The 10764-nt window shown below is 41.0% G+C and overlaps 1 protein-coding gene across 2 annotated transcripts; it reads right to left on the bottom strand.

The window, feature by feature from the left end:
• Window positions 1–228: 228 nt before the first annotated feature.
• Window positions 229–9391, bottom strand: LOC311252351 (sodium- and chloride-dependent GABA transporter 2-like). 2 transcript variants are annotated; one of them, XM_084345432.1, is made up of 15 exons: window positions 9310–9391; window positions 8747–8929; window positions 6592–6726; window positions 6311–6451; window positions 6130–6217; window positions 5903–6035; window positions 5655–5789; window positions 4136–4239; window positions 3761–3885; window positions 3560–3672; window positions 3149–3286; window positions 2114–2216; window positions 1886–1986; window positions 1564–1734; window positions 229–1329 (listed from the first exon to the last, which is right to left on the bottom strand). In XM_084345432.1, the coding sequence occupies exons 1-15, from the start codon at window positions 9314–9316 to the stop codon at window positions 1180–1182; spliced, it is 1827 nt and encodes a 608-aa protein (XP_084201558.1). In that variant the 5' UTR covers window positions 9317–9391; the 3' UTR covers window positions 229–1179. The 2 variants fall into 2 exon arrangements, with proteins under 2 accessions (XP_084201558.1, XP_084201557.1); XM_084345431.1 differs by having other exon boundaries at window positions 6130–6451.
• Between the last annotated feature and the right edge of the window lie 1373 nt (window positions 9392–10764).

Here is a 10764-nt window from a genome sequence, read left to right as displayed (position 1 = left end):
ATCAGTAAATTAAAGGGGCACTCCAGTGATTTAGTATCTCACATCATAAAGTTGGGGGACTAGCAGTAGGTAGATAAGTAGAATAACCATTAAAGGAGGTGGAGGTATTCATTCTTTAGGCCCTAACATGGTGTACTCTTTACATAATGTAAATTATTGATCTTCTTCTCAGACAAATAGATAAAAGTACACACTGTGTACAACTGATAAAATGATTCAAGTCAACACTAAATTTTGCATGTTTATTTAAAAACACACTTACAAGATTCACATTTCTTTGTACAGTCATATATGTTACAGCACAAAATATCATGTCATGTTAGTTCTACGACTATTCAATGCTACAATATAGTAATTATTACTGACAGTTTATCTTTTTATTACACAGTCCATTCATGCAAAACATTTTAATTCAATTCTTGTAAATACAATGAGGGAAATTTCCCCAATCGGTTATGATAATACAATATATGATACAAATAGTGGCTAAGTAGCCATGACGTGATGTCAGATACAGATACTTACATGTAGCCCACTTTTCTGTGGTAACAAATGGTTAACCTCTTCCATCAATGATTTTACTGTCTTATTGTTACAACTGCACCAACTTCCTTATATGCAAAGTCAAGAATGTATTTCTAAACTTCTGGTAGAACCTGTGTGTCCCTACCACATTTGAATGAGACGGAAATGCTGTTAACTTTTATTATAAAATTTCAACAGATTCAAGGACTCTTGAATCTCAGCTGACCTTGAATTATTTCATTTACACCACCTGTGAAGTGCAGAGCTGAACAATATATGCCAATATGAACAGAATGAGTCAGTTGGAGTAGATGACTTTCGTCCCTGATAAAATGTCCCCCTTATGACTTCTAAGAAATCCAATAAATGGCTAACAATAAAGGGCTTTATAACTTATTTTTTCTTTATCCTTCTTTTATCACATTACTGCCAACTCTGAAAGCTACAGGCGCTGGCAAATCCAACGCGTCCTAAGCCTATTATCTCCTGAGTCCTCCACATCTGTTGTGTATAAATAAAAGTAGATGAAGTGATGTGACACTGTAATGTATCTTTCCCTGCTGTGATCTTTGGGATGGAGGCAAGGGTGCAGCAAGTCAAGGATGAAACCAAAACCCCATGGTCTTTTCCCACACTAATCACCAGCGGGGGGGCTCATAAGTTGGAGTCTTTCTCTGGGACAGGATAGTAGCCATTTGTGGTCATGCTGGCATCTCCATCAGGAGCAAAGATGGCCAGCAACTTCTCCTGCTCCCTCTTGGTTTTGGGCAAGCTGTCACATGGTGTGATGAGCAGCTGGATACGCTGTAGAAAGACACAGGCTAATTAATTAAAAATGTGTTGGTAATTTCTACTGTGACTATATTTATGTATGTGCATTGTTTGTGTGTGTGTGTGGCTGCACAATTTATTTTTGAGGAGTTAAAGAATAAAGTATGGAAGCGTTATATTGCATAAGTCAGTGCCCCACTTGGGCCCCCAGTCAAAGATTCTGGATATGCCACTGACACAAAGAGCTCTTTAAGGGTCATCTCTTACCTCTCTGAGTGTCCCTGGGGTGGTGCTGATCTTGTACACCATCCAAAACGGGATGCAGACCATGGAGGCGAGGGCGAGCAGCCAGCCAATGGCATAGCCCCACCACGGGTACACGTACTCATTGTTGTACTTCAGAGGAGTGTATTTGATGAGGGAGAAGGCAAAGGTACCCTGGAGAGACGAGCAGAGAAGTATTAGTATTACTGGTGAGGAATGAATGTCTTGTGATTACTGCAAAAGAGTTGAGGGGGCCTCAAATGCTGTCAGCCTTTGTCATTTTTGGAACGCCTTGCTGCTACTCAATTAGTTTGTTGATACTCACAATGCATGTGGCCGGGGTGAAGAACAACCAACAGTACTTGATGTAAGGTCCTGGGCGGTAGCCAATCATGTCCTCAATGTTATCGTAAAAGCGATCCGCACCTGGGAAAACACAGTAAAGACAAAAATTGCTGAATAGGAACGTCTGCCTGTGATCAGCATAAACACTCTGATCTGCTTGATTAAAACAAATAGCCCAAAAAGTTATTGATGTTTGAGGCCGGCTTACCATAGACCCATGCAATGCAGACGGTCTCAAAGATGGCCATGAAGAGAAGACACATGCCACTGGCTGCATAGTAGTCAAACAGCTGGAAGACGTACATGCCCCCCTACAAAGAGAGAGAAATAAAGAACTGAGGCATAGTTATACTAGGATAATAAACCTGTTACACTTAATCCACTGGTTTTAACACAAAACAGATTAAAGGGTAACTCCACCAATTTTACACATTAAAGTGTGTTTACAGGTCTTGGGGAGTACTATTGCATATGTGAAAAAAGTAGTATAACATCTTCTCCAGAGGAAGTTGCATGTAATCTAATAAATTGCCTAAGTTGCTACATTGCATTGTGGGTAATGATTCTTACCATATCTTCAAATATAATTGTGTATCATTACAATTGTGACTGTTTACTGTATACTGTCTGTATATGTGCCCATTGTGTCTAAATTTTTATTTGTTTGTTGTTGGGTTTTTTTGTTGGTGTTGTTGTTGTGTTTATTTTTTAGTAAATAGTAATATATATATAAAAGAAACGCTGAAGCACAAATCTAGAGACTTGGGTGTCAATAACAACACTTGAGACTCACCTGAGACACGCTGCATAAAACCTTTGACTTGCTTGTACGTACAAAAAGATGACTTGTTGACACCTCTGCAGAGCATTCATGTTTCCAGCTGTGCAGAGGTGAAACCATGTCAACCATGTTGGACTCCAAAATAGTTTATTTCAGCAGTACAAAGCATCAAACCCGCCAGGTGCAACCCCCTCCCCGACAGCAACAGCCTGAGTTGAGTGTATGTCATTTCATTTCATTAGTTTTAAGGTTCAGTGGACAGAGTTAATGACCCTGTTTGTAAAATACAATGTGGGGGAAACACCATGAGCAATAAGATTTAAAGACACTAACTGTACAAATCATGGTCTTCTGCAGTGAAACCCGAGTTTGTGCTTGTAGATCTTCGTCACTGTGCATGCATCTGTGTGTCCATAGTTTGCATCTGTGCATGTGTGTGTGGTCCCAGAGTGTGACCCCTACCTCCATCAGCATGATGAGGCCCATGAAGAAGGAGAAAAGGCTAACAGCCAACAGGAAGAGCTCCCTGCGGTTTTTACGTCTGAACACAGCCGGGTACATGTCCACCACCGCCGTCACGAGGCTCTCGACACACACAAACTGACAGGAGATGCAAAATGAATGAGACTCTCTTTGTTTGTCAGCTATAATGAAGTAAAGACTTGCTCAGTTAATATCAACTTTGTGAAAACAAATACTGCAAATGCAAAATGAGAGCAAAGAAAGTTTAAAATAAGTCTCCAAAAGGGAGTTTTAAATCAAATGTACAAGGACAACCACAAATCATCCTGCATTTGTTCAGTAATCTGTGTTACTGTGGAAACCAGTGTGTGTGTGTGTGTGTGTGGGTGTGTGTGTTAATTAACTCTGTACCTGGCTGTCAAGCCCTAGAAAAACTATCATGATGAAGAAGAGGGCGGCCCACAGAGGAGAGAATGGCATCATGCTCACAGCGCGGGGATAAGCTATGAAGGCCAGGCCCGGACCTACAGAGACAAGTAAGCACATGTAAACCCATTCTTTTTTATTCCCTTTTGCTCTCAGCCTTGAATGTAGTCGATATGTAAGCCTCACCAGATTCTGCCACTTCTGAGATGGGAACATTCTGCTCATAAGACATGAAACCCAGGATGGAGAAGATCGCAAAGCCTGCCACAAAGCTGGTGCCGCTGTTCAGAAAGCACAGTGACAGGCAGTCTCTGCAACAGAAGTTACATTGTTAAGCTCCAGATTCACACACGCATGGAGGTGTTGTAAAAAACAACTAAATATTACCTGGTTATTACATTTATTTAAGTATTACCTCTTTATTATCAAATTATTACCTCACTGTTACCACGATATTACAAAGCTGTCAACGCATCATGTAAATATGTACTTCTTTGGGAAGGCGTTTGTAGTCTATATCTGAGCATGTAATCATGTTTGCATAGCAATTGTTTTATATACCTGTAACAGTTATTGTTGTATTTGTTGTAGCTTCCCAGAGCAGTCAGTGCCCCTAAACAGATGGCGTAGGAGAAGAAGATCTGGGTGCCAGCATCCATCCACACCTAACACAAAAGAAAAAGAAAAAAAATGAAGCCACTAGACTAAAGCGATGCTGAATTATGTATTCATACTTAGGTTGATGTATATACACAAGCGTGCCGTGAAGTGTTTAGATAATCCGGAGGATTTCACGTGCCGAGTGTCAGCATACATAATCATTGACCATTGCAGTTGCAAAACAATAACTTGTGAAAAGTCTGTCACATGTTGTTTTTCTACATATTGATTAACAAAGCGGGCTTCTGTAAATATAAAAAGTACAGGATCTGGGATGGATAGTAAAATGAGTCAAAACTCTAACCTGTTCAGATACAAAAACACTACAATTTCAAATTTAATATAGAGCAAGTAATAATCAGGATTTACGCCAGTTTGTTTGGTTTGGTATTATGGCAAACTAGCTGGCGACCAAAGCAGAATGAGACAATAAAATATAACAGCACGCAACAACAGGAGAGATACATGAAAAGCTAACAAGGGACACTAACTGAGCTCTTCTAATTGGACCGTTGCTAGTCTGAGTCTGAGTTAAGAACTCTTTCGTCCTCCCGGAGGGGCAAAGCCTGGTTAGCTGTCTGTCAGCGGCTCATGTTTACAGTCTCTGTGGTGTCCCGGCCCTGCGTTTGATCCCTGTGGCCCCTGCCTCTTTCATGGAGAGCAGATGGACCCAGCAGAAACTAGGCTCCCCAGCAGAGAACCATGGGATACCTGCACCTGGTGCGCCCTCGCCCACAGGGACCACATGCGTCGCTAAATCTTCTGAAGGCCCTCATTGTGAATTTTGTTTGAATTAGCTAAAGGTAATGACACCACCATGATGGATTCGTAAAGAAGACATCAATCAATTGATTCTCTGCACTTTAAAGGGGCAGTATGTAGTTTTGGAGAAGAAATTCAAACTTTAATATGTATGAATTCTGAATATTAATGAGGTAATAACACAAACTCAGAAATATTTATTTTTTCCACAAGTTGTTCTCAGAGGAAAATAAGGTCCCCAGAACACTGTTTGAAGCTAGAAAGGTGGCAGGGTCCGCCGCATATAAACAAAGTAAAACAGTATGAAATTGTGTTGTCCTTTAAGGTCAGTTTGTTTATGTCATGAAGATCCTTATCTTCTGATTAAATTTTTCCCCAAAACTGCATAGTGCAGCTTTAAAGTTCCCATATAATGCTCAATTTAAGTTCATATTTTTATTTTGGGTGACTACTAGAAAATGTTTACATGCTTTAATGTTCAAAAAACACATTATTTTCTGTGTCTATTGCTGAAACACCTCCATTCACCCTCTGATTGAACGCTATGTTTTCAGTGCCTGTCTCTAAGACCTGCTTCAGAACCAAACAAGACATGGAAATATGAGCCTCTCCAGTGTGGGACCTTTAATTCGAAGGGGTTTGTGTGACATCCTGGTACCTGTGGATCCGCTAGTCGTCCCAGGTCTGGGTAAAGGTAGAACTGGATGCCGATACCAGCGCCAGGCAGGGTGAGTCCTCTGATCAGCAGCACAATCAGCATCACATAGGGGAAGGTGGCTGTGAAGTAGACCACCTACACAGACACACACATCCAACAAGTGATGTTAAGAGGAAACGTGGAAAAGAAGAAACAGATCCCAGATGTCATTCTCAATGTGCCCCTTTGGTTAAACACTTCTCACCCACCTTCCCTGTGGATTTCACCCCCTTCCAGATGCAGAAGTAGCACATGACCCAGGCGATGAACAGGCACAGAGCCAGGTCCCAGTTCAGAGATCCCATGTGGTCGAGGCCTGGGGAAATCCTCAGCGCTCTCCTCCTGCAGAGACAGGAAATAAAACATGAGTCTTCATTGTCGTTTTCAGAACAGTGAGATATCACCGAAAGGAGGTCAGGCGGTCTGAAGAACTCACTCCCAGAACTCGATGACAGGAGAGGTGGTGTTCAGGTCCATTGTTTGGTTGGCTGACGTGTTTCTCCTTGCAAACTCCACACAGTTTTCTGGGGGGGGGAAGAAGGGCAAAATGTAAAAACCCTTCAACAACTCAAAAACTTTTGAGGAGCTTCTGATGCGTTTTGAAGAGCATTCCTGACCTGTGTTCCATGTGTTGTTGCAGGACGACCAGGCCAGGTCCCAGGAGAAGGAGAAAGACAGGTAGAAAATCCCCCAGGCCAGAACGATGATGTAGTAGAAGTTCAACAGAGTCACGATCACCTGGGTGCCATAGCCAATACCTGCAGAAAGAACACATTAATATACAGCACTGAAAACATATTAGCAAAACCAGTTGAACTCTGGTTTTTATACCATGGCTTTGTAACATTTGCCAGATGTTGTATGACTTTCCTGAAGGTGATACACCTGTCCTGCCTACCTTCAAACAAGGGACTGATTTTTCTCCAGCAGGTAATGCCTCCCTCGCTGGTGTACTGGCCCAGGGCCGTCTCCAGGAAGAAGACGGGAACGCCACAGGCGAAGAGGAAGATCAGGTATGGGATGAGGAAAGCACCTGAGTTGAGGAAAGGATTTCAGGGTTAAAGTTTTTGGGAATGGAAAATGGTTGCCCATCTCCAGTCCATACGTATTCTCAGTTGCTGGTAGCGTATGCGTATACTGTATGAGAAATACATTCATTCTCACACGTATTATCCACCAGACAGGCACAAAGTGGTGGAGGAAGTTTTCAGTTGCTTAGCTTAAGGTAAAGTACCAATACCATACTGTCAAAATTCTCCAGTATAAGTGAAGGTGCACTGAAAATGTTACTTAAGTAGAAGTATATGAGTATAATCAGGAAAATGTACTTAAAGTATTAAAAGTAAAAGTACTCAATGTGGAAATATGCCCTATTTTATATCATTATTAGATTATTATGAATCATGCAGTAATGTGAAAGCAGGATTTTACCGCTGTAAGTGGCTGAGATTCGAGCTCATTTTTGTTATTTTGTAAAAAAAAAAAAGATTGCATCTTATGATTATTTTCATTATGGATTAATCTGCTGATTATTCTTGATTGTTCTGTTTGTAAAAATGTTTAAAATGGTGAGTAATGCCATCACAATTACCAGGAGCCCAAAGAGACACGTTGCCTGTGCTTGTTTTTAAAAACTCCAAACCTCAAAATTATTACAAAATAAATAGAAATGATTAAAGTAATTTCAAGGAAAACGAACACATCCTCACAAGTTCCCAATATTCTATCAATCAGCTGATCAGTTAATCAACTTAGTACTTGTTTGAGCTGTCCTTGCATGTACTGTTGGTTCATTCAATTTACAACAAAAGATCATATGCTTTTAATATGTTTTGTACGCAGAAATCTTAACTTGTAAAATGTACTCATGTTGTCAGATAAATGTCGTGGGGTAAAAAGTACTACAGAAAACAATACCAGAGAAAATGTACAAAATGATATCAAAGGAAAAGACTCAAATAACGTGCAAGCCTATCTCAAATTAATACTTAAATACTTGAACTAAATAGTTTAAATGTTGGTTACTTTCCACCACTTTTGATTAAATCAGAGCATCTACAGGAATCCAGTGCGGACATGTGGCTTCAGGGCCTTCTTACATTACTGGAAATGTGGAGGCAAACACAGACCGCAGCTACAGTCACAGTCAGTCTGCTCAGATGTGGACAAATGGCCCCATGTTGAGCTCCCTGTGTGAATGACTGTAGAAACAAAGCGTCTCTGGTTTAAAGCCAGATTATGCTAAAATGATGGGAATCTTCTCTGTCTACCTCTCTTTCACACTTCCTGTACCCTTGACTTAGATTACTCATTACTCATCATGCATTACCTATTACATGTTTGTTTGTCCTGTCTATAATTTCACACGTTGCTTCCGTTCGCACCAAACTCCAGGTTGAGGGGGTTTGAACAAACCTTAAATACAAAAATAAGCCATGTAAAATTCAAGAACCATGCAAGGTCACGTGTGGGTGATGTAGTAAGTACTTGAAGGCACAAAGTACTGCAAGAAGACATAGAGAAAGGTTTCTGTAGCTGTACACCTGAGCCACTGCCACTCTCTTTCGCCCTTTTGTGTCTGACGCCCCGTCGACCGAGGATGTTTGGCGCGCTCAGATTTCCGCCTCTCTGCGGGGACAGCTGCTGTGAGCGAGGAGCAACAACAGCTGCCTGACCCCGATCAGCCCTGAACCCCTGACCCTGCCACCCCATGGAGGGAGGAAGAAGGGGCGTCCAATTTAGCAGCTACACAAGAATGTCCACAAATAAATGGGTAACACACTCTCTGGGGTTTGGTTGATTGTGAGTCCTTGAATATGCACGATTTTAATTTCTCTCACCTGAGCTAAAACAACAAAAAGGAGCATTCAGGTGTTCTGCCATGTGTTTTTCCACCATGCATGACTGCAGCTATTGAGTGCATGTAAAAACAATAGCAAATGGTTGAATGTAAAAGTGCACAAGAGCAGTAATGGATGCTTTAAATGTGTACTGCATATGCATATCGTGCTGTTTTAACTCCTTCCTCCATCCACTGTTCATCCTCCACTCACCTCCTCCGTTCTTGTAGCAGAGGTAGGGGAAGCGCCACATGTTGCCCAGGCCGATGATGGAGCCGGCCACCGACAGGATGAACTCTATCTTGTTGTCCCACTGGCCCCGCTCCTCCATCTTCTCCTCCGAGGGAGGCAGCAGGTCCTTGGTGCCATTGCGGAGGTCTGCTTTGGCAGCGTCTCCTGCAGGAGAGAGAAGGAGAGGGAGAGGAGGGTTGCAGGAGGTTAGAGAAGCAGGTTGTAACAGTAGAGATGCCCTTAAGCAAGGCATCAAATATGACAGTCACACAGTTTCAGCTACATCAGTGGAGCAAAATAGTTTAACTATGAATGTGCAAAATTGGAAAGACAGAAAAGGAGGATGCATGTTCAAAAACACACACAAGAGGATCAAATTTAAGCTTTGTATAAATCATGAATTAAATCAATTACATGTAAATGCAGTGCCATCTTTATCTTTGCCTTAAACAAATGAAATTATTAAAACAAAGTACTTAAACGAGTTTGAATTCACTGAAATTGCATTAAAAATCTTTGTAAAATGACCACAAGTGACAGCTTACCTTTCATTGCAGTGCTAATTGATCTTCTGTGTTTCTCTCAGTGCTGAGGCAGTCTCTGGAGATTTCTCTGTGAATGCTGCAGGTTTTAGAATTTAACATGACCGGCGTGAGGGGCGGGTGTTTGTAATGCTAAACTTAGGGCCAGCCTCCAGGGTCACTCCCTTTCTTCTGCCTCCTTCTGAGCAAAGTACATCAAAATATTTCAGTTATATAACTGTGTCATTGTACTGCTTTAAGGATATAGATATAAAGATATGGTTTTTTTTTTTAATCAACAGGAAGGGTTAGGGCACCCTCATATTAAGGTTTTGATTTTGGGGTTCCGTGTATTTGCTTTCTGCAGCGCAGTACATCGTAATCTCATTCAGAGGTTGTTTCCAGTTGATGTCAGGCAGAAATTAAATTTTAGCAGGCTTACAAAAAATGCAAAAACAGACAAATCTTGACATAAAAAGTGTCTCCTTATAATAAAAGAAATTCACAGAAACCTTCAAATATATCACTGCTATAAAGTGATTATTATGAAAGGTTCATCATGTCTAATCTACCATTAAAGGTGCACTAAGTAGTTTTGGGGAAGACATTTTAATCAGAAGAGAAAGATCTCCATTGACTGATTTATTCATGCCTTAACAAACTAAATAAACTCTTCATTTTCATGACTGAATAAACCTAAACAAACAAAATGACCTTAAAGGACAACACAGTTTCATACTGTATTACTCTGTTTATATGTGGCGGACCCTGCCACCTTTCTAGCTTCAAACAGTGTTCTGGAGACCTTATTTTCCTCTGCGAACAGCTTGTTTATTCAGTTATGGAAAAATATATATATTTCTGAGTTTGTATTTCCTCATTAATATTGAAAATATAACAAAACTGGGTTTTAATTTATTTTCCAAGACTACATAATGCCCCTTTAAGACTCCAGACTACATTTTCATGCATAGACTCCACTCAGTCGACACAACAAACTGCAGGCGATGAAGATGTAACGGTATAAGATGACAGAGCAGACTGTTGCAGTTGTGCAATCTATTATGCACCATTACTCTTCATTGTGTTGATGCCTCGCAGCCCCTCGTGATCGCATATTTCTGACTCTCCCCGGTCAAAGCGGTGACAGAGGTGAGTCAGAAAAGCAGCTGAGGTCAGTTCACACCGGATTTGACTTGGTTGAGTTAGAAGTTCAGCGCAGCCCTCCACCAAGCCCCCTCTCACAACCCTCCCCTGCAAATTCGGACGTTGATGTAGAATTCCTATAAAATTGATGCTTTTTCCCGTCCCACCATGTTGGAAAAAAAAAAATCAAAGATTTTTTGTTAAGAGAATTTTTTCAGCAAGGTCATCTCTTCGGGAATTCATGCATGTTGTGTGAAACATTTGCCTGCTTATTATTGAATTCAGCAACATACCTCGACATCTCGCCTCTAATTGAGCTTAATGAGTAACACA

Source organism: Pagrus pagrus, assembly GCF_965226575.1.
Source record: "Pagrus pagrus genome assembly, chromosome: 23".
Lineage (NCBI taxonomy): Eukaryota > Metazoa > Chordata > Actinopteri > Spariformes > Sparidae > Pagrus > Pagrus pagrus.
Note: the sequence above shows the minus strand (reverse complement) of the source record. Positions and strands in the feature narration are given on the sequence as shown.

Excerpts from the sequence above, each read along its gene's own strand:
- LOC311252351 (XM_084345431.1), bottom strand. Across the intron at positions 3,287-3,559 it reads TTCTAGGGCTTGACAGCCAG|TTTGTGTGTGTCGAGAGCCT; the intron begins GTACAGAGTTAA and ends ATCTCCTGTCAG. Across the intron at positions 1,735-1,885 it reads TCACCCCGGCCACATGCATT|GGTACCTTTGCCTTCTCCCT; the intron begins GTGAGTATCAAC and ends TCGTCTCTCCAG.